The sequence below is a fragment of the Somniosus microcephalus genome, chromosome 25 (assembly GCF_052327205.1).
Source record: "Somniosus microcephalus isolate GS21.2 chromosome 25, FLI_Smic_1.0, whole genome shotgun sequence".
Taxonomy (NCBI): Eukaryota; Metazoa; Chordata; class Chondrichthyes; order Squaliformes; family Somniosidae; genus Somniosus; species Somniosus microcephalus.
This window is the reverse complement of record NC_141011.1, coordinates 28,312,498-28,336,274: the sequence shown is the minus strand read 5'-3', so window position 1 is coordinate 28,336,274 and position 23,777 is coordinate 28,312,498. Positions and strand designations below refer to the sequence as shown.

The window sequence follows — 23,777 nt, the reverse complement described above, 5'->3', positions numbered from 1 at the left end:
AAATATCAATACAAATATAAATCCATAAAATGTTTCTGTAACTGTATCACACTTTAACACTCTCTTTCCAGACTATTGGAGAGGCTCCTATTTTCACAGACCGAGTCATATTCTGCATGGCTCCATGGATTATGACTCCTAATACTTTGGCTCCGGTGGAAGCGTTCGTGAGCAGGTAAGAGGCTTCCACAGAGAGTGGTTTTCTTTATGGATACGGCATCAACTTCCCTAACCAGATGCTCCTAGATTTAGGTGTCTGCCTGTTGCCTAAATCAGCCAGCTGCAGTTTGGCTGAGTTTGGTTACATAAGCCACTATCTTGCCATAGTGGAAACTTGACACTGACCACTGGGTTTGCTGAGTGCGCTTCCTTTTGGTTGAGTTTGGGGTGTCACTGGGGTCAGTTGTGAAGGAGCCAGTGACTGAGTGTAAATCCCTATCACAGGAGTGGGGACACTTCATTATGCGACAGAGTGGGGTTAATAATCCAATATAGTGACTGACTACCCTGCCGTTATATCAAAAATCAGTTATTACTCCTGTAGATCTACATTGGGCAGTATCAATGAGTTACATGTTGAGAGCTTTTCAACAGTATCAAAAACCAAAGCCTGGGACTCACTTACTGGCCTGCCTTGTTTTTTTTCATTACCAACATAATTAACTGCTAAATTTATCAATGTGACCTAAAATTCTAATTTTCGAGAGGTGTGAATTCCATTTCTGAAGCAGTACTACCCCATTCAGTTAGATCCAATGCACAAACATCAAACAACAGCAAAAGAAATGGAAACTTAATAAAATCAGACAACAGTACTGTGTATTATAAGTTTTCAAGGTCTGTTGAATGAAGAAGATTGTTTGACCCATTTGCTCCCATCCTTCGAGAATATCAGCACTACCGGGACACTGGACCCATTACAGCCATTTCTTAAATGAGTCTAGTGTCCTGACCTCAGGCACCCTTTGTGGTAATCCTGTTTCAGATGTTAATCACCCTCTGTGTAAATAAATAATTCCTGGCATCTGTGATAAATTTGTGCTTCACAGCCCTGAGCCTGTGCCTACTTGTCCTGTTGCCCTGGCACGTCTGAGAGCACTGTGCCACTATACTTTCTCTGCCCTATTAACTTATATATAGTTCTATTAGGACCGCATTGAAACATCTCTTTTTGAGGTTGAAGAAATTTGGCAGATCACTGAATGGGTGGCCAGCAGAGATTAACCACACTCTGGAATTTTGATTCTTGTTTCTTCAGTGTAACAAGGAATAAAGAGTTCCTGAAGGAATTCACAGCTGTGGTGGAAAAGGCAAAGTACCAGCTGGCAGTTTGTCCAGAGGCTGTGAATTCCTATGATCGCTGGATGCAGGTGAATATTACAATTTATTCCTAAAAATCCAGTTGTCAGCATCAATAAGGGTACATGTGCAGCTCAGAGAGAGAGAGGTATTGATTGTGGGAAAACAGATGTCGTATTTGACAGTAATATACAGAAACCAGATACATGTTAAAACCTGCTGTGTTTTCTTCTGCCTCACCCTCATTCTTTGTCACATTATATTGATCTGGTTTTTGGTTCTTTTCCAGTTCTTTTGTTCAACAGCCTGATGCCAGTTTTCATAAGCAGGCTGTGTCCCTTATGATCTGAAATATGCTTCTTTTCACTTCCTGCCCCTGTAGGGTGCATGGACGCAGAGGTTAACAATTATCCAACTGCATCAAATTGCACACTGCAATTATGTAGTCCATTTGTAGAAGCGGAATTATTATAGACAGACCAGGGATGTGGCGGGGAAAAGACACAAAGGGTAGTAGAAATCTGGAATTCCTCCTAAAGGCTGCGGTTGCTGGGACAACTAGAGCTTTCAAGACTGAGATTGATAGATTTTTGTTAGGTATGGGTATCAAGGGATATGGAGCTAAGGTGGGTAAATGGAGTTGAGGTACAGACCAGCCGTGATCTAATTGAATAACGGAGCAGGCTTCAGGTGCGGTGAATGGCCTACTCCTGATCCTATGTTCCTAAGACACAGCTACATTAAAAAAAAATCCAGTGGAGTTATATAATCCGGTAATTTTTAGTAAACTAGAATACAGACCTGTAATATACAATTCATCAGAACTTTCACCATTCCTTCTCCAGTAGTTAGAACCAATTCTTGGGATTAAAAAAAAGCAAAAGTACAAAGTCCAGAGAACTGGAATCGTGAATGTCAGTGGCCCAGTCTTCTTGCCCCATTGTAATTGAAAGTTGTGTTGAGCTGTAACCTTCAAGAAGGGAGTTTCATGGGATGTACAGACTTATAGAACACTTCTTCTCAACATTCTTCCGTATCCAGCAATGACTAAAGAATTGGCAGATAAACTTTTCTTTTTATCTGTTTAATTTCTTTGAAGAAGGAAAGCTGACAAACTTTAAAGTTATTCCCAAAGAAAAATAAAAAGGAATAATACTTTGTAGGTTTAGTGCAATCCATGGCTACTTACACTCATGAGTTACTTTCATTCTCAATTACACAATATCAACTCAATTAAACCACACTTGAGATTGCTGTTCTAAAATTATGAATTTCATATAAATAATTCCTGATTCAGAATTATTCAAGCGACATCTTGCCCCTTACCGAAGCCCACTCACCTGGCTGTACTTTCCATAACCTACCCTGCTCAAACCGTCACAGTGGTGGTGTGGCTTTTGTGACCAAGTCACACATTGGTCTCTTCCCCAACTCCTATGGCACCTTCACCTCATTTGTACCCCTCACTTTGTTCCATCCCTTTCACCTCTCCTTGAAAATCCTTATTGTCTACCACTTCCCCAAACTCTATCCTGACTTTCTCACCGAGCTATCCTCCCTCCTTTCCTCTCTCTGAGCGACTCCTCATCCTCAGTGAGTTCAATCTCCATCTCATCTCTCATAGAATCATAGAATGGTTACAGCGCGGAAGAAGGCCATTTAGCCCGTCGAGCCCATGCCAGCTCTCTGCAAGAGCACTTCAGCTAGTCCCACTCCCCTCGCCCTGTCCCTGTAGCCCTGCAAATTTCTTTTTTTCAGATGCTTATCCAACTTCCTTTTGAAAGCCGTGATTGAATCTGCCTCCACCACCCTTTCAGGCAGTGCATTCCAGATCTTAACCACTCGCTCCATTAAAAAGTATTTTCTTACATCGCCTTTGGTTCTTTTGCCAATCACCTTAAATCTGTGTCCTCTGGTTCTCGACCCTTCTGCCAATAGGAACAGTTTCCCTCTATCTATTCTGTCCAGACACCTCATGATTTTGAACACCTTTATCAAATCTCCTCTCAATCTTCTCTGCTCCAAGGAGAACAACCCCAGCTTCTTCCAGTCTATCAAAGTAACGGAAGTCCCTCATTCCTGGAATTATTCTCGTAAATCTTTTCTGCACCCTCTCTAAGGCCTTCACATTCTTCCTAAAGTGTGGTGCCCAGAATTGGACGCAGTACTCCAGTTGGGGCCGAACCAGTGTTTTATACAGGTTCATCATAATTTCCACACTTTTTATCTCTATACCTCTATTCATGAAGCCCAGGATCCCATAAGCCTTTTTAACTGCTTTCTCAACCTGTCCTGCCACCTTCAACGATTTGTGCACACATACCCCCAGGTCTCTCTGTTCATGCACCCCCTTCAGGATTGTACCATTTAGTTTATATGTCCTCTCCTCATTCTTTCTACCAAAATGTATCACTTCACACTTTTCTGCATTAAATTTAATCTGCCACTTGTCTGCCCATTTCACCAGCCTGTCTATGTGTTCCTGAAGTCTATCGCTATCCTCCTCACTGTTCACTATACTTCCAAGTTTTGTGTCATCTGCAAATTTTGAAATTGTGCCCTGTACACCCACGTCCAAGTCATTAATATATATCAAGAAAAGCAGTGGTCCTAGAAGCGACCCCTGGGGAACACCTGTATACCTTCCTCCAGTCTGAAAAACAACCGTTCACCACTACTCTCTGTTTCCTATCACTTAGCCAATTCCGTATCCATGCTGCCACTGTCCCTTTTATTGCATGAGCTGCAACTTTGCTGGCAAGCCTATTATGCTGCACTTTGTCGAATGCCTTTTGAAAATCCATGTACACTACGACAACTGCATTACCCTCATCAACCCTCTCTGTTACCTCATCAAAGAACTGAATCAAGTTAGTTAAACACGATTTGCCTTTAACAAATCCATGCTGGCTTTCCTTAATTAATCCACACTTGTCCAAGTGACTGTTAATTTTGTCCCTGATTACTGTTTCTAAAAGCTTCCCCACTACTGAGGTCAAACTGACTGACCTGTAGTTACAGGGTTTATCTTTACACCCTTTTTTGAACAATGGTGTAACATTTGCAATTCTCCAGTCCTCTGGCACCACCCCCGTATCTAAGGAGGATTGGAATATTATTGCCAGTACCTCCACGATTTCCTCCCTCAATTCCCTCAGCATTCTAGTCTGCATCCCATCCACTCCTGGTGACTTATCTACTTTAAGAACAGTCAGCCTTTCTAATACGTCCTCTTTATCAATTTTTATCCTATCAAGTATCTCCACTACCTCCTCCTTTACTATGTCTATGGCAGCATCCCCTTCCTTGGTGAAGACAGATGCAAAGTACTCATTTAGTACCTCTCCTTGCCGTTTCTCCCTGGTTTCACTGCCCTCCTATCCTCCCAAACCTCTCCCTCCATATAAACACTCCTACCCATATTCACAACCACCTTCTTGACCTTTCCATCTTCTGTAGCCTCCCTACCTCCATCGTCTTAATCGCTGACGAGGCCATCTCCCACCCTCTTCCAATCCCACTTCCTTCTGAAACTGCTCCTGGAAAATACTCTCTCCCAAGTCACTTACAACTGCACTTTCAAACTCCCAGCTGCCTAACTTTTGGCACTCCATTCACTACAGAATGCCTGCAGTCATTGATTTGCTCAAGTATTCTGTCACTTCCATCTTTGATACCCTTGTCCTCAGCAAAATCTTCACTGTCTCCCATCCTGGTCATTCTACTTGGTATGGCTCCCATCTTTGCTCCCTGGGCACTGAGTTGAGGTTATCTGCCACACAACTGGTTTAATCATCTATCATCAGATCTGACTGGCCTCACACATCTCTTAAAAAAAAAGCTCACTTCTCCAGGATGATCCTGGAGAGCAAAGATAATACATGGATTCTTTTTAAAATGGGGGAGAAAGGCATGTTCGTGCGCTGATATGAACAACAATAACTCTTTGGCTTAAATTATTTGGCTGTTGTCTCCTCAGGAACACAGAGTTCCAAGGTACTACTCAGATGAAAAGTCAAGATTTCCTGTTTTTTTTCCCCTCTTGTGGTTTTATATCTGCTGGTTGATTTGGGTATCTTTAGCTATGGCTCTCTCTTTTGTCCCTCTCTGTTTGTTCATTATTTTGTCCTATTTATCTCTGGATCATTTCCTCCCTCATTCTCCCTTTCTCCTTTGTCTGACTTCTCTTCATACACTTTGTGATATACAGCTGCCCCCTACACAATCTGTAGGTTTGTCTGTACATTTAACTTCTTCTCTCCCCTATGTGTCTTTCACATTCTGTTCAGCTCAGATGATATTTTTTGCCTCATTTTTTTCCCCACTGTCTCCTCATAGTTAGTCTTGACTCAGTGGTAGCACCCTTGCCTCTGAGTCAGACGGTCATGGGTTAAAGTCCCACTCCAGAAACTTGAGCACAAAATCTAGGCTGGCACTCCAGTGCAGCACTGAGGGAGTGCTGCACTGTTCGAGGTTCCCTCTTTAAATGAGATGTTAAACTGAGGTCCTGTCTGCCCTCTCAGATAAATGTAAAATATACCATGGCACTATTTGAAGAAGAGCAGGGAGCTTTCCTACTGTTCTGGCCAATATATATCCTTCAATTAACGTAACTAAAAACAAAATATCTCATTGCTGTTTGTGGGAGCTTGCTGTGCACAAATTGCTGTGTTTTTCTACATTACAACAGTGACTACAATTCAAAAGTACTTCATTGGTTGTGAAGCATTTTGGGACGTCCTGAGGTGGTGAAAGGCACTATATAAATGCAAGGTCTTTCATCTTTGTCTTCCTGAGAGATATTCATGCTGACCTTTTTTCATTCTTACAGGATGAAATTGAATTTGGTTACACAGAGGCCCCTCACAAGTACTTCCCTGTTGTGCTGGATTCTCCTCGAGATCTCGGATTGAAGGACTTTCCCTACCAAAACCTCTTGGTGAGACGCAGTGTTTTTGTGGTTTGTGAATTTATTTATATTTAATGTTTTATTCCTTCAGTCTTTTCCCCATCTCTCCTAAGGTTTTAACTGCTGCTGGGGTCATATTCCATAGGTGCTGGCAACCTTCTCGTACCTTGTCCAGATGGTCATTCTTCAGCCTGAACAGTGAATGTCAGCAAGCTATTCGACAGTAGGGGGCATCACTACCTTTCCTGATCATGTCCTCAACTAACTTTCACACAGAGGCACACTTTTGAGCAGGAGGCACTGGATTGTGATTAGGAGCAATCTTTGGGACAGAGTATGAAGGGTATTAACAGTGTCTTATATGCCTAACTGAGGTGTATTCAGCATTTAGTCCATACTGTACCTGATCTGGGAGTGCTTGATGCTATTAATAGGGATAAAAAAGTGGAATAAGTGTTTGTTTCTTTCACCTTGAGAATACAAAAATTCATTAAACATCTAATTTTAATTAAGCATTTATTTTTCTAAAACTTGGCAACTTGACTCCCATATTTTCTATCATTGTATATTTGTCCAAGGTCCGGATTTTGGACATGTAACCAGAACATCTGATGAGGACAACAGCCTGGACTCCTTTGGGAATCTGGAGGTCAGCCCTCCAGTCACAGTGAATGGAAAAGATTATCCATTGGGAAGGATTATCATGTCCTCAATTGCTACTGCCTGTTTCTCCCATCCTACTTTCACTTTGTTCTCTTCCATTTCAAAACTGTTTTCAACTGCTCTTTTGTCCTTCAAATACAATTTAACTGGCTGATTGAAGTGGTTATTGTACCTCATTCAGCACTTTTTAAACTGAAAAACTGTTCATAGGTTTTAAACCCATAAACTGCTTCTTTGTAATAGCAGGTAGGGTACCTGACTCTTGAATTTTATCTGTTATTTTCTCTCTCCTTGTTTTGTTCAATCCTGTAAATTGCTTATCGATTGATAAAGGACCAGAAGCTGACAGGAGTTATTCTGTGCTTCCAGCAATTTCTGCTTTTATTTTAAATTTCCAGTGTTTGTAGATTTTTTTTCTTTTGACTCAGCACCATATCCGCTCTCAGAGCTGGCTCGTACTGAGGCACCACAGCCTGAGTGGATCCCAGGGTTGTCTGTCGCTCAGACTCATCTGCTCAATCAAGTTTAGTTTGAGCTGATTAAAATTCAGGTTTCTTTGCATGGGACCACCACAGACTTTTTTTTAGAAGTAAAGGCCAAGACGATTTTCTTTTAAACATTGCTTAGAAAATACTGGGGAGGAGGGATTCATGTTCTGGGGCCGATAATGTGATGTCGGCCCTCGGATTGAGTGTGGAGGCCTGCACCTGGCTCTGTGCCTGATGCATATAGCACTATATAAGGCAGGCTAGATGTACAATTCTTTTCCGACCAAAAGTTACATCAAATGAATGGGCTTCCCAATAATTATATAGGGCTTTGGTGAGACCACACCTGGAGTACTGTGTACAGTTTTGGTCTCCTTACCTAAGGAAGGATATACTTGCCATAGAGGGAGTGCAATGAAGGTTCACCAGACTGGTTCCTGGGATGGGGGGATTGCCCTATGAGGAGAGATTGAGTAGACTAGGCCTATATTCTCTAGAGTTTAGAAGAATGAGAGGTGATCTCATTGAAACATACAAAATTCTTACAGGACTTGACAGGGTAGATGCAGGGAGGATGTTTCCCCTGGCTGGGGAGTCTAGAACCAGGGGTCACAGTCTAAGAATAAGAGGTCGGCCATTTAGGACTGAGATGAGGAGACATTTCTTCACTCAGAGGGTGGTGAATCTTTGGAATTCTCTACCACAGCGGGCTGTGGAGGTTCAACCGTTGAGTATATTCAAGACAGTAGGCTAGATTTTCGTGGAGCCGTCAGGCGGGGTTTCAGGCGTGTGGGGGGGGGGGGGAAATCCCGAATTTGGGGGTCCCGACACCATCCCGCCCAAAACCCCGCCCCACGTAAGTTTCAGGGGCGGCGGGTACCCGCCCCGCACTGGGACCCGCTGAAACCAGGCGGGAAGGGATTTGTGCCAATTAACTGCCGGGCTCAACAAGGTCAATCAAGGGAAAATCGTGTGGATTGGCCGGACGTCGAAGTAGGCGGGTCAAAAACCCAAAAGGGGAAGTCCCGCCTTCTTCCTGACAGGTTCGGGAAAATCTACCCCAGAGAGTTTTGGATATTAAAGGAATTGTAGTGTATGTACCTTTAAGAGAGAACTACTTTTACAGCTCCTGTATACTGTAGTACCGGCAGTGACCACACCTGTATATAAGCCTTGAGCATGCCTCTGTACCCCAGTCTTGAGACTACCCTACTCCAGTAAATACCTGTTGATTGTTAAGTTACAGCATCCGTGTGGTTATTGAAAAACATCATACTCTCAGAATCACGGATCTAACAGTGGTGACGAGTGTCGATTCGAATCTACCTGCAACTTTGCATTTCCGTTCGAGGATTCGCTCCGGGAGGGCGGTGGAAGAAAGTCGAGGCCAGAAACACGGGCGTCGACCACGAGCAACCGCCCAGTCGTCCGGCAGAGAGCGAACATCACAGGGGAGGCTGTGGAGAGCCGGGCTTGGTTCCCCAGCCACGATGATCAGCAATAGACTGACGACAGGTACAGTGCAGACCCTTCCCGGACAGCGGCGGCTGGAGCTGACTGACGGCAGAGAGAAAGCCGAGCAGCGTTGACGGGGTAAGAGAGAGGGTGAAGCGCACAGGGCGCAGCCGGGGGTTGAAAACCAAGTGGCGTCGGGGGAAAAACAAAACGGAGAGAGAGAGGGTAAAGCAACAGCTGGGTTCAGGACCAAGCGGCGGAAACGGGAAAGGCGCACAAAAAAAGAACGCGCAGAGCACAGCCAGGGCTCAAGGGCTGAACAGTGACCGCGGGGAGAAGAAGGGAGAGTGTGGGAGACGCCATTGAGCCGCGGAGAAGAAGGAAGAGCGCGGGAGACGCCATTTTGTGCCAGCGGAGAAGAAGGGGAAGCGCGGGAGACGCCATTTTTGACAGTTAAATCACACCCCGGGATGCAGAAGAGTGGCAGTATCTCTACGTTCGACAATGAAGTCGAAGATTGGGCGACATATGTGGAACGTATTGAGGTGTACTGCAGGGCGAATGAAGTGCCAGATGCTAGGAAAGCACTGGTTTTGTTAAATTCCATGGGTGCAAAAACTTATGGGTTACTGCGAAACTGATGCGCTATCAACAACACCAAAGACTACGAGATGGACTTATATGAAGTAGGCTTTTATTGACTAAGAACTGGAGCATGCCTCTGCTAGTGAATCCATCCTAAGAGCTCCCGGGGGAAGGGTGGTGAGTCACCTTTATACCCGGGCTTAGGGGTGGAGCCAGGGGTGGAGACATGCCCGGACTTGTACAGAGTTAACAGTGGTTTACCACACAGACATGTACAGGGTTAACAGTGGTTTACCACATTCACCCCTCGTTTAAAAAAGAGTCCAGCGGGGTGAAGTGTTTCAAAGGTTCGTATACGAAAGTCTCTCCGGGGGTCTTGTCTACCGTAATGATCTTCGTGGTGCCGGTTGCGGCGGTTCTTTTCCCGCGGCCGCTTCTCGCGTGGGACAGAGCACTGGCGTGTCATCCTCTCGGGGTAGGGATGGCACCGGCATGTCGTCAGTTCATGGTAGACACCCCGGTGGTGCGTCGTGGGTAGTGGTGGTGGGTGGAGGTAGTGGGTGGTGATCGATGGTGTTTCGGGTGGTACCTGAGGGTGCGAGGTCTCGAATTGAGACTGTGTCCTCCCACCCGTCAGGATACGCCACGTAGGCGTACTGTGGGTTGGCGTGGAGGAGGTGAACCTTTTCGACCAGGGGGTCCATCTTATGGCTCCTCACGTGTTTCCTGAGCAGGACGGGTCCCGGAGACGTCAGCCATGGCGGTAGTGATGTCCCCGAGGTGGATTTCCTGGGGAAGACGAACATCTTCTCGTGAGGGGTGGCGTTTGTGGCAGTACAGAGCAGTGATCGTATGGAGTGGAGCGCATCGGGGAGGACATCTTGCCAGCGGGAGATTGGGAGGCCCTTGGATTTTAGGGCGAGCATGGCGGTCTTCCACACCGTTGCGTTCTCCCTCTCTACCTGTCCGTTACCCCGGGGGTTGTAGCTGGTAGTCCTGCTCGTGGCTATGCCCTTCTCGAGCAGGTACTGGCGCAGCTCGTCGCTCATGAACGACGAGCCCCTGTCGCTGTGGATGTAATTGGGGAAGCCAAATATGGCGAACAGGTCGCTGAGGCACCTGATGACTGTGGCGCTGGTCATGTCCGGGCAGGGGATGGCGAAGGGGAAGCGGGAGTACTCGTCAATAATATTGAGGAAGTACGTGTTGCGGTCAGAGGAGGGAAGGGGCCCCTTGAAATCGACGCTGAGACGTTCGAAGGGGCGGGTGGCTTTAATCAGGTGTGCCCTGTCTGGCCTATAAAAATGCGGTTTGCATTCGGCGCAGACCTGGCAGTTCCTGGTCATGGTCCTGACCTCCTCGATGGAGTAAGGCAGGTTGCGAGCTTTAATAAAGTGGAAGAACCTGGTGACCCCCGGGTGGCAGAGATCATTGTGGAGGGTCCGTAGCCTATCGACTTGTGCGTTGGCACATGTCCCACGGGATAGGGCGTCTGGGAGCTCATTAAGTTTCCCAGGCCGGTATAAGATATCATAGTTGTAGGTGGATAACTCGATCCTCCACCGCAATATCTTATCATTTTTGATTTTCCCCCTTTGTCTGTTGTTAAACATAAATGCTACTGACCGTTGGTCAGTGAGCAGGGTGAAACGTTTACCAGCCAGGTAATGCCTCCAGTGCCATACAGCCTCCACTATCGCCTGGGCCTCCTTCTCGACTGAGGAGTGTCGAATTTCGGGGCCCTGGAGGGTCCGTGAAAAGAAGGCCACGGGTCTCCCCGCCTGGTTAAGGGTTGCGGCTAGGGCAAAGTCGGATGCATCGCTCTCCACTTGGAAAGGGATGGACTCATCCACTGCGTGCATTGTGGCCTTCGCAATGTCCTCTTTTATGAGGGTGAAGGCCGCACGGGCCTCTGCCGTCAGGGGGAAGGAGGTTGACTTGATGAGGGGCCGGGCTTTGTCCGCATAGTTGGGCACCCACTGGGCGTAGTAAGAGAAGAACCCTAGGCATCTCTTCAGGGCTTTATGGCAGTGGGGGGGGGGGGGGTTCCAGGAGGGGGCGCATTCGGTCGGGGTCGGGGCCGATGACTCCGTTTTCCACCACGCAGCCAAGAATAGCGAGGCGCGCGGTGCGGAACATACATTTTTCTCTGTTGTATGTCAGATTCAGCCGTTGGGCCGTACGGAGGAATTTTTCTAGGTTGGCGTCGTGGTCCTGCCGGTCATGGCCGCAGATGGTGACGTTGTCTAGATAGGGGAAGGTGGCCTGCAGCGCGTTCTGGTCAACCATCCTATCCATCTCCCTTTGGAAGACCGAGACCCCGTTGGTGACGCCGAAGGGGACTCGGAGGAAGTGGTAGAGGCGACCGTCAGCCTCGAAGGCCGTGTACTGGCGGTCCTCAGGCCTGATGGGGAGCTGGTGGTATGCCGACTTCAGATCAATCGTCGAGAATACCCGATATTGTGCTATCTGGTTGACCATGTCAGATATGCGGGGAAGTGGGTATGCGTCTAATTGCGTGTATCGATTGATTGTCTGGCTGTAATCAATAACCAGGCGCTGTTTTTCGCCGGTCTTTACTACCACCACTTGGGCTCGCCATGGGCTGGTGCTGCCCTCGATAATCCCTTCCCTCAGGAGTCTTTCTACTTCTGATTTAATAAAGCTCCTATCCCCGGCACTGTACCGCCTGCTTTTAGTAGCAATTGGCTTGCAGTCTTTGGCGAGGTTAGCGAACAACGGGGGGGGGTTTGACCTTCAGGGTGGACAGGCTGCATACTTTGCGCGGCGCCGTGTTTAAATTCTGCCGGCTGCAGACTGTAAGTGGGGGCAGGGGCCCGCCATATGCCATCGTGACGCTCTCCAGATGGCACTGGAAGTCTAATCCTAGCAGTACGGGAGCGCAGAGCTGTGGCAGGACGAGGAATTTAATCTCTCTGTGCTCCACGCCGTTCACTGTCAGAGTCGCTACACAGTAGCCGCCGACGTCCGCCGTATGGGACTTTGAGGCCATAAAGACCTGGTGGCGTGTGTGCATAACCGATAGGGAGTAGCGTCGCACCGTGTCGGGGTGGATGAAGCTCTCCGTGCTTCCGCAGTCGAAAAGGCAATTTGTGGCATGGCCATTTACCTTTACGTTCATCATGGACCTGGCTAGTTGATGGGGCCTAGATTGGTCCAGGGTGATGGAGGCCATTGTCGAGGTCGGTGGGTCGCTGTAGTATTCGCCCGCGCCGGGGGCCTGGTCCCGGAATGGTGTCCAAGATGGCGGCTCCCCCTCGGCTGGTGGTGCCCAAAATGGCGGCCCGCACGGCTCACACGTGGTTGGTGGGGTCCAAAATGGCGGCCTGTATGGTTCACACGCGGCGCTGCTGGAATTGGGGGTCGATTTCGCCCTGCACACTCTCGCGTAGTGGCCTTTCTTGCCGCATTTGGAGCAGGTCGCGTCCTTTGCTGGGCATTGCTGTCTGGGGTGCTTGGCCTGGCCGCAGAAGTAGCATTTCTGGCCTCTGGTCATTGCAGCTGTAGTTGGGCTGCTGGCGGCTTGTGGCCTTACCGGGTCCCAAGATGGCTGCTCCCGTGGCATCCACGTGGCCATCCGGTCAGGGGGGTAGGCGTCCATGTTCTGGAGGGCCACGTCTAGCGAGTTAGCGAGGGCCACCGTCTTCTGCAGGTCGAGCCCCCTCTGTTCCAGCAGCCTCTGCCGAGTATAGTTGGACCTGATGCCGGCTACGTAGGCGTCTCGGATCAGGTCTTCCGTGCATTCCTTGGCCGTCACCGCTTTGCAATTACAGTCCCGGCCGAGGACTCTCAGTGCCAGTAAATATTCGGCGCCCGATTCCCCGGGGCGCTGTTTTCGGGTAGCCAGGAGGTGTCTGGCGTAGACCTCGTTAACAGGCCTCACGTATTGTTCCTTTAGCGTCGCGATGGCGGCCGCATAAGTAGTGGCGTCTCGGATGATCGAGTAGACTCGGTGGCTCACCCGTGAGTTCAAGACAAGCCGTTTCGCGTCATCTGTAGTGACGGTAGTGCTGGAGGCCTCCAGGAAGGCTTCGAAACAGCTCAGCTAGTGTTCAAAGTTATTGGCTGCATCTGCTGCTTGAGGATCCAGGTCTAAACGTTCCGGCTTCAAGATTTGCTCCATGTCGAAAATTAGTCAATAAAATTGATGCGCTATCAACAACACCAAAGACTACGAGATGGACTTATATGAAGTAGGCTTTTATTGACTAAGAACTGGAGCATGCCTCTGCTAGTGAATCCATCCTAAGAGCTCCCGGGGGAAGGGTGGTGAGTCACCTTTATACCCGGGCTTAGGGGTGGAGCCAGGGGTGGAGACATGCCCGGACTTGTACAGAGTTAACAGTGGTTTACCACACAGACATGTACAGGGTTAACAGTGGTTTACCACAGAAACCTAATAACCCCAGAGAAGCCTGTGAACAAGAATTTCGAAGGCATAGTAGAAATCCTACAGGACCACTTAAACCCCACACCGCTGCTGATAGCAGAACGATTTAAGTTCCATAAAAGGAACCAACACAAAGACAAAAGCAATGCTGAGTACCTAACGGCACTGCGCAAGCTATCGAAACACTGCCAGTTTGGAGCGGGACTAGCAGATACGTTAAGGGACAAGTTTGTGTGTGGGCTACAAAGTGAAGGAACCCAGAAACGGCTTCTATCAGAAAAGGATCTTACGCTGGACAAGGCTTTCAGTATGGCAGTATCACACGAAGCAGCCGCAAGGGGCGCTGCAGAGATACAACGGAGACCGCAAGAATATGGCACCAATGAAATGTCCTATGGAACAGGGAAGTGCTATCGCTGCGGCAGAACAACACATGACCAGAAGGATTGTTGGTTCAAGGACCAAGTGTGCAGGTCTGGGAAGAAAACCAACAGTAAGAAATCTCCACAGGAGAAGTACAAAAAGGTACACAAGGTGATGGACAGTAGTTCAGACAAACAGAAAAGTGACACAGACTCCGGAAGCTGGGTTGTCTGAAACTACATAAGGTAACCAAAATGGAGGATCGCCAGACTATCTGGGTTACACTCAAGATAGACGGAGTCCAAGTGAAAATGGAATTGGACACAGGATCAGCCCTAACAGTCATAAAGCAAAGGGACTACAAGCGGCTATTTTCACATATACCCTTGAAAGCTACAGAGATTGTCTTGAAGACGTACACGGGGCAAAAAGTCTACCCCAAAGGAAAAATAAGGGTGAAAGTGATATATAAAGGCCAGGAAATACCTAAAATGGACATATATGTATTGCCAGATGGAGGACCACCACTGCTAGGACGTGAATGGATCCGGAAGATACAATTAGATTGGCATTCCATACAGGCACTGAAGGTTGAGGCCAAAAAGGATGACGACATCACACCTGGACGACTGTCAAAAATGCTAACTGACGCAAAAGAAGTGTTCCAGGAGGGACTCGGAACACTAAAAGGCATAACAGCAACAATTAAGATGGAGGAAAATGCAAGCCCAAAGTTTCTTAAGGCCAGACCAGTGCCTTATGCGATCAGACCAGCTGTCGAAGCGGAGCTGGAAGGGTTGGAACGTTCAGGAGTAGACTGTCCAAAGTAGACTGGAGCGGGTGGGCTACACCCATCGTTCCTGTAATGAAGAGGTCGTTGAGTAATATGCCTGGGGAACCAAAGAAGGTCCGCATCTGTGGGGATTTTAAGGTGACAGTGAACCCAGTCCTTCACACGGTACAATATCCACTTCCACGAATTGAGGATATTTTCGCCTCGCTATCTGGAGGTAAACGCTTCACCAAAATTGATCTAGCCCAGGCGTACTTGCAAATGGAGGTAGAAGACGCCTCGAAACAATACCTTACGATTAACACTCATAAAGGTCTCTATCAATACAACCGGCTGGTGTTCGGGGTAGCATCGGCTCCGGCTATTTGGCAAAGGGCAATGGATCAAGTGCTGCAAGGGATTCCAGGGACCCAGTGTTATTTGGACGACATCCTGGTCACAGGCGAAAATGACAGTGATCACCTCGCCAACTTGGAGAAGGTGCTCACCAGATTAAAGGAATATGGGCTACGAGCTAATCACCACAAGTGCGAGTTTTTCCAGAAGCAGATCTCGTATTGTGGCCACGTCGTCGATGAAGAGGGGTTACATAAGTCCCCTGAAAAGATTGAGGCAGTAGTCAAGGTTCCAGCACCGGAAAATGTGTCACAACTGAGGTCGTTCCTCGGGCTGGTAAACTACTACCATAAGTTCTTACCAAATTTGTCCACGGTATTACACCCACTGAACACCCTACTGCAAACAGGGGTACCATGGAAGTGGAATAATGAACGTAGATGAGCTTTCCAGAATTGTAAAGAATTGATCACATCTAAAGAAGTGTTGGCCCATTTCAACCCAGCACTACCAATTCGTTTAGCATGTGATGCATCACCCTATGGTATTGGAGCGGAGCTGTCGCACAAATTCCCTGACGGGTTGGAGAGGCCAGTAGCCTTTGCGTCTCGGTCACTAACCTCAGCCGAGCGCAACTACGCCCAGATTGACAGGGAGGCCCTCAGCCTAGTATGGGGAGTAAAAAAATTCAACCACTATCTGCATGGGCAGAAGTTCACCTTGCTGATTGACCACCAACCACTTGTCTCCATCTTTAATCCTAAGAAGGGCGTTCCAGTGATGACTGCACAACGGTTACAAAGATGGTCCCTGTTTCTAGGGGCGAATCAATATGAAATAGAATATAAAGGCACGAAACAGCATGGAAACGCTGATGGGCTATCGCGCCTGCCATGCCTACTGTGGAGGAAGCACCAGCAGTGGACCCTATCGAGATATTTTATTCGTCAATAATTGAACGATTGCCAGTAACGAACGCGTATATAGAGAAGGAGACCCGCAATGATCCGACGCTGTCTCGGGTATATGATTTGACGGTGAGGGGATGGCCAACACATGGCGACTCACTGTTGCCAGCATTCTCATCCAGAAGAGAATAGCTGTCAGTATGCCAGGGGACAGTGATGTGTGGATCCAGAGTGGTGATTCCACCCAAGTTAAGGGAGAGAGTGCTAAATGAGCTACATGAAGGTCATCTGGGGGGAGTGAAAATGAAAAGCCTTGCTAGGGCTTATGTGTGGTGGCCGGGAATCGATCAACAAATCGAAGACCTAACCAAGAGCTGCTCAGGATGCCAGAAGGTCCAAAATGCACCACCACATGCCCCTCTACACCCATGGGAGTGGCCCTCCTCTCCATGGCAACGGGTGCATATTGATTTTGCTGGTCCATTCATGGACTCAATGTTCTTAATAGCAGTGGATGCTCGTTCGAAGTGGCCTGAGGTGATAAAAATGTCCTCAACCACTAGAGAAAACGATTGCAGTCCTACGGACCATATTTGCCAGAAACAGCTTGCCAGAGCAGATTTGCTCTGATAATGGACCACTGTTTGTGTCCGAAGAGTTTTGAAAATTTATGAGAAGGAATGGGGTAAGGCATTACACATCCGCCCCGTATCATCCAGCCACAAATGGATTGGCTGAGAGGTTCGTACAAACCTTTAAGAAGGCGATAAAGGCCATGTGCGACGATGAAATTCCACTACAGCATAAGGTGGACAATTTCTTATTAGCCTACCGAAACGCGACACATGCAGTTACCAACCAGACCCCGGCCATGATGTTCTTTAACCGAAGGTTGCAATCTCGTCTGGACTTGCTTAGACCAAATGTGCGAAGAAATGTTGAGGATAAACAATTCCAGCACATCAATGAGAAGCCGACAAGGAGCTTCAATGTAGGACAACCAGTCTTGGCCCGTGACTACCGAACAGAGAAATGGCAACCCAGAACGATATGCACACGGCAGGGGCCATTAATGTACACAGTGGATGTCGGGGAGAACATTGTGAGACGCCACGTTGATCCGATCTTAGCATCACAAGAACGAGTCAACCCCATGTCTTGCGTACCTGGGGATGAACCCGACACACCGGTAGCATCTACCTCCGAACCAGTAGCAGTGGAACCCGATGAACTAACCGATGAAAAGGGGTCAGAATCGCCTCCGCACCAAGAACAAGAACCTCAGGAAAGGCGCTATCCCAAAAGGATCAGAAAGCCGCCCCAAAGACTGAATCTATAAATGGACTATTGTTGGTTAATGTACATGTTAAAGTGTTAATTGTTATTTGAATATTATGGGTACTAATCTAAAAGGGGAGGAATTGTAGTGTATGTACCTTTTAGAGAGAACTACTTTTACAGCTCCTGTATACTGTAGTACCGGCAGTGACAACACCTGTATATAAGCCTTGAGCATGCCTCTGCACCCCAGTCTTGAGACTACCCTACTCCAGTAAATACCTGTTGATTGTTAAGTTACAGCATCCGTGTGGTTATTGAAAAACATCATACTCTCAGAATCACGGATCTAACAGGAATCAAGGGATATGGGGATAGTGCAGGAAAGTGGAGATGAGGTAGAAGATCAGCCATGATCTTACTGAATGGCAGAGCAGGCTCGAAGGGCCAAATGGCCTACTTATGCTCCTATTTCTTATGTTCTTATAAGACGATGAGGAGGTGGGAGCGGCAACAGATAGGCTGAATGCCTGTTTCAATCATGCACTGGCAGTGAGGCTGGCATTCCAATTTCTTAAAGAAAAACATTGCACAACCTTGCACTTTGCCCAGTGAACCTCTGTTCCTTGCCCCACCCCCAAGCCCTGCACAAAAAGGGCAACCATCGGCCCTTTACCAGCTGCTGGTGCACAACAGTATATCTCTGGTGCTGTCACCACATCAGGAAAGAGTTATGTGGAGCTTTGGTAAGTTATGCAAAAGGACTGATCTCACTTTATCTGGCAGTCAGCCCATTTATCTGCAGACATGATATAATCTGCATGTGTGCAGCTCACATTATTGGCCACCCAAGCCTTCCCTTTGTACCTCGAATTTGCTGAGGATCTTTGTCCAAAATGTGGTGTCCATTTTCTTAAACAACAGGCATGAACTGCGATTGCCCTTGTGAAACTGCAGGGGAAACGGCTAAAGAAGTGAACCTGCTTAAATTAGATAGGTTCCAACCAGTTTGGGTCTCTGATCTCAATTGGTTCTCGTCCCTGATACAGACTTTGGGATTCATTTCAAAAAGGAGGCGCCCAGGGCTTAAATCTTAATCCCTAAAATGTTTGAAAGTTTTCTTCTTCAGCCATTGATGGTTGTTAATGTGTAAATATGTATTTTATTTTATTGCTCTAGTACTTCTGATGGAAGAAGAATGGCAAAGGCCGTTCGGGACTTCCTGTACGCTCAGGTACAGTCTCCTACTGAGGTCTACACTGACTGGTTGACTGTGGGTCATGTTGATGAGTTCATGACCTTTATTCCAGCGCCTGACAGAAAGGTAACCAATTATGTTGTACTATGTGATCAGAATCAAACTGTTTCATTCTTTGTGGTGTATTTTGATAGCCTGTGTAATTAGAAATAATGGTATTGGCGACACATAAAATATGAAAAACAGACACTGAATAGTGCAACCTGAGGGCTGTGGGCAGCTGGAGAAGGAACTAAAAGGGGTTCTATTAGGTTTCCCTTCTCAGTTCTCCCATTTATAAGCTGGATATGGCAATGTGTAGTTGAGCCATACAGGTAATGAAGGCAACAAGTTTGATCCCCAGTCTGTGCTTAGTTAACTGATTCCAAGCAGGTGGTTGTAAGATTACTAAAACTGGCTGTAGCACATCTGGATTGGGGAGGTGAATATTGGCGACTCCTGGAATTGAGATAAAGTCTTGGCAGTGATGTCCCCACAACAAATAGCCTGCTGACATTCAAGCCTAAATGTTACAGTCAGGAGCTCATGTTTGTTGAGTGTACTGCAGATTCCAATGGACGTTTTCCATTTATCAGATGTCCGAGCAGCTTTGGAATATGAGAGATAGAACTAGATAGATAGATTTGACTGTTGCTAGCAAGGCTGGCTTTTATTGTCCATCCCTAGATGCCCTGAAAATGTGGTGGTGGGCCTTCTACTGTAGTGGAACATAATATTTGGAAAAATATGGTACAATTTCATGTTCACTTGAAAAATAAAGAGAATTGTTTAATATTCTGAAAAAGAACGGGTCATTAAACCTGAGAACATTCTGTCCAAATACATTCTAAGGGAATCAGAAATTCCGGTATCAAAGTCTCCCTTGTTCCTGCAGGGTTTCCGGCTTCTCCTGGTCAGCCCTGATGCCTGCTGCAGGTTGTTCATGAAGCTCCAGCAAGAAGGTCACGGGGAATCCCAGATGTTTGAAGGTGAGTTTCTGACCAGCTATGTTACTCAAATAGAAGACAGTAGTTGACACGTCAACCCCAACTCTCCTCCTGCACAGGGCTGGTGCTATTTGCACAGTGTGTGTTCTGTGCTGGTGCAGTACTGGGTGAAGCAAACACAAATCTTTGTGTTTGATAACGCAAGCCATTTCTGTACATGATCGTGTGCTGTTGGGAAGTGGGTGACCCAAGGTCAAGAGACAAGGATGCGGTTGTGGCTTTGATTTCCCACATGAATTCATGATCTTACTTGAATGAGGAACTTAGAGTAGAGACTAGGTGCCTCCTCACAGCTCGGGCACTTTCTGGATACCTTCCATAGACCAGGATGTGCTGAGGTGTTCTCTTGTTGAAAGGGGTGATAAACAGAAATGGCAGCAACATGAAATCACAATGGCCGGAATTTTCTTTACCTTGGCGGGTCCGGTGGCCATGTCGGGTTGTGACCCCACTGCTGGCTCCATCCCACTGTTCCCAACCCACTGTCAAAAATAACAACTTTTCCCTCCCGAACCCACCACCAATCTCACCCGATACCACCATGGAAAATTCAGCTCAACAAGTTTGAAGAGAATCACTGATCTATCCGCAATTGTATGTACGAAAAAAAATTCTGGTCATCACAGCTTGCTGGGCTAACATGATTGTTTATGTGGCGTACACATACACCATCATGGCTGATCATGGCCATCATCAAGGCTGAGGCTTACCTGCTCTGTCCATCCTTGGATTCCTTCAAGAAAATAACGGCTCAAATTTAAAAATAATTCCTAAAGTGGGGACCATTAACTTCCTTCACTGTCCTGGCAATCACACACGTGACAAAAACTGCACCGACTTACTATGAAAAAGGTGGGCAAGTCCTTTACTGGATTGTCCACTTGCAGTTAGTGAGAAGACACCATGGAGTGCTAAAAGAGGACATAGGAGAGGCAGACGTTTATGATATCCTGCTGTCTGGATTGACTGGGTGGGAGGAAGGTGCTACTTATTCCTCGTAGTGAAAAGGCGCCTCCTCTGAAAGGTGCCTTCTTTTGGTTGAGTATGTTTAGACCCATTGATGGGCTTACTGAGCCATACCATTTGGGACATCAGTGGAAGAGTAGATGTTGCTGATTATATTTTCAAAGCTTTCTAATGTTGCTTTGACCTCGCCCCAAAAGAAGCTGTTCCCTCAAAAATATACTTTAGTAACCTCATATGCAAGTCCGGCAAATAGCCTGAAATTCAGCCACACAAGTCGGCATAGGACAGTATCCTGGTTAACCCCCTTGGCTCCTGTATATAGGAAGGTCATTGCCGAATGCTGCAATGCAGGGTTGGGTTGAACCATTCTGATCGAGATAGGCTGCAAGAAAAAATGGCGTTGTTGGAAACAGTGCAAGAACTTTAAAATCATAAAATAAACCAAAGAAAAATTCCCTCCTACGTGTTGGATATCTGAACTGCTTATTAGCAAACAGAATGCGGATCAGTATTGGTTGGGTTTCTCTGCCATGGGAAACAATTGGGAGGATGTTCTGCTGCTGACAGGAGAAACTAAAGACACATTGACATAAGAAAACTACTAGGCACTTGGTCTAAGCGTTAAACAAAGCTTTAATCAACTGTTTTTCAACATGGAGATTTAGTTGTGTCCTTCACTAGTTCCTGTTAAAGAATGTCCTGAGCAAGCTGGGCCCATGCCTGAGTATTTATACTCTCCCTGGACAGCACCACCAGCAGGCCACCCAGTATTATTTCATAATTAATTTCCACATGAATGACAAGATTCCTGTCACACATCACAGATCTAAGCCTTAGTCAGCAGAGTAGTAGAATTAACTATCCTGGGTGTGAACTTCTGAAAGATACCATGTCCCAAGTCATTCTTTTTCCCTATGTGGAATGATTACGTAGAATTACATAGAATATACAGCACAAAAACAGGCCATTTGGCCCAACCAGTTCATACCGGCGTTTATGCTCCACTCGAGCCTCCTCCCATCCTTCCTCATCTAACTCTAATCTAATGATGGCAATTACTTTTTGTTTGTAGAGATTAAATGAATGAAGAATTCATCTTTCTCGGTTATTGCTGACCACTATAATAGCTTTGATGTAAAGCCTTAGCTTTTTTCTCTTTCCTATGCTTTATGCAATTGTAAGGAATTATCGAAAGATCTACAAATACCATTAATACCATCTACAAGTACCATAGCAGATGTCTCCAAGGAGGATTGTACATGGTCAAGAATGAGAGGTGGACAGCAAATCATTAATGGGTGGAACTGTCAGTGTCACAAGCCTTAATGTAAGGTTAATGAGGAAATACTCAAGGTGACAGCCGAATAAGAAACAGTAACATTGCTTTTGTGTTTTTCAACCAGCTTTAAATACAAAAACGGTCATAATTCATGAAATCCTAAGCAATCAAAAATTACTTGAACATAATGCTTTTGTACAGGTGAGTCAATAGCATATAATAATGTAGTAAAATTGTGTTCTTGTATGAAAATTATTGCATAACTATTTCAAATTCTCTCTGCCTTCCTCTCAGCAATGCATTGATTGGAACTGAGATATCTTGAAGAGGGAACTGGGTTTGATTGAAGAAGATATTATTGATATTCCTGTGTTGTTTGAGTTGCACAAGAAATATCGTGCAGCAGGAGCATTCTTTCCAGATATGGTAAGTGAAAACTGGCAAGGATGGGAGGCTTGATCCCAGCATCTGCTTGCCGTTTGCTCAGAGGTACACAAGAGCAGCCATTAGAACCCATCCCCACAGGGAGATGCCTGCCCTCTGCTCAGCACTTCCACAGCAATTCAGCTTTGCTTAGATAAATTACAAACATAATATGAGACCTGTTTTATAGATCAACGAATTGGCAGAATGGGTATTTGTTTTTTCTGCTTTCTCCTCCTCCAATTTTTTTTGCTCATTTTCCATGATCATTTATCCTTTTCCTCATCATCCTATAATTTTTGTCCTCTGCTTTTGTCTTTCACTCATTTATCTCCCCTCTCTCTGTCTTTCTCTTCCTGGTTATCTTCTTTTTCTGTGTCCCTCTTCATTGCCACATGCTTCTTTCTCTTATTATTATTCCGACTGTTTGAACATGCTAATGAGTAAAAGGACTGTTTCTGACTGTGCCCCTTTAGGTGAACATGATTGTCCTCGGCAAATACCTGGGCATTCCAAAGCCGTTCGGACCTCTAATAAATGGAAAATGTCCACTGGAATCTGCGGTGCGCTCAGCGCTAGAACCACTTGGTCTGGATTGTAATTTCATCAATGACTTTGCTACCTATCACCTGATGATGGGTGAAGTTCACTGTGGCTCCAATGTTCGTCGCAAGTCATTTGCTTTGAAGTGGTGGAATATGGAGATGTAATTACCAGTTATAATTGCCATAAAACATTGCTTTAGTTTTAATTTTGCTTTGTGCAGCCTTGATAACATGCAACCTGCTGACAAAAGACTAGCACCCAACAATACCCACACAGCGACATGCAACCTGTGCCATTCAAACAACACGAGTCCTATTATCTGAACCTAACATCTGCGTTCAGTTAGTCCCTCTTAGGAATGAGTTGAATTTTACAACAAAAAACAATCTGCTCCCCAAAACTTAACTGTTCTTATCTGGAAATTATCTTTCTATTCGGCCAAAAATTCTCGGGGCTAGGGTGAGCAGAAAAGCAGTGCACTTTCCGCGGGAAGGCATCAGTTGGGGGGGGGGGGGGGGTTGTGTGGAGCATAGGTCCAGATTTTCAGTCTGCACAATTTGTAGCAGAAATTCTGATTGGTGGAAGGAGTGGTAGGTAAGTCTTTAGCCCACCCCTCCAGAACTATAGCAAGCTTTGGTGGCATATCTGGGACTTCCCCAGGCTACCCTAGGGATTTTGCCCAATATGTCACCAGATAAGCCCAAGGGAACATACACCAGTTGTGAGCCAGCATAGGTCCTATATTAGGTTTTGGGTAGGCTCCTAAACGGCCCAAAATAAAGGTTATTGGTTTCAGAGGGCTACCATTACATTTCTGTTGATGAACCTATG

At 46.4% G+C, this 23,777-nt stretch overlaps 1 protein-coding gene across 1 annotated transcript in view; it reads left to right on the top strand.

The window, feature by feature from the left end:
• LOC147100576 (protein-arginine deiminase type-2-like) overlaps positions 1 to 23,110 on the top strand; it is a 42,383-nt gene extending 19,273 nt beyond the window's left edge. The window contains exons 5-12 of the mRNA XM_085967548.1: positions 72 to 175; positions 1,259 to 1,370; positions 6,131 to 6,238; positions 18,131 to 18,234; positions 18,668 to 18,812; positions 19,621 to 19,714; positions 22,102 to 22,178; positions 22,877 to 23,110. Of these exons, the coding sequence (XP_085823674.1) occupies positions 72 to 175; positions 1,259 to 1,370; positions 6,131 to 6,238; positions 18,131 to 18,234; positions 18,668 to 18,812; positions 19,621 to 19,714; positions 22,102 to 22,178; positions 22,877 to 23,110 (978 nt within the window). The remainder of the gene's footprint in view (positions 1 to 71; positions 176 to 1,258; positions 1,371 to 6,130; positions 6,239 to 18,130; positions 18,235 to 18,667; positions 18,813 to 19,620; positions 19,715 to 22,101; positions 22,179 to 22,876) is intronic.
• The last annotated feature ends 667 nt before the right edge of the window (positions 23,111 to 23,777 follow it).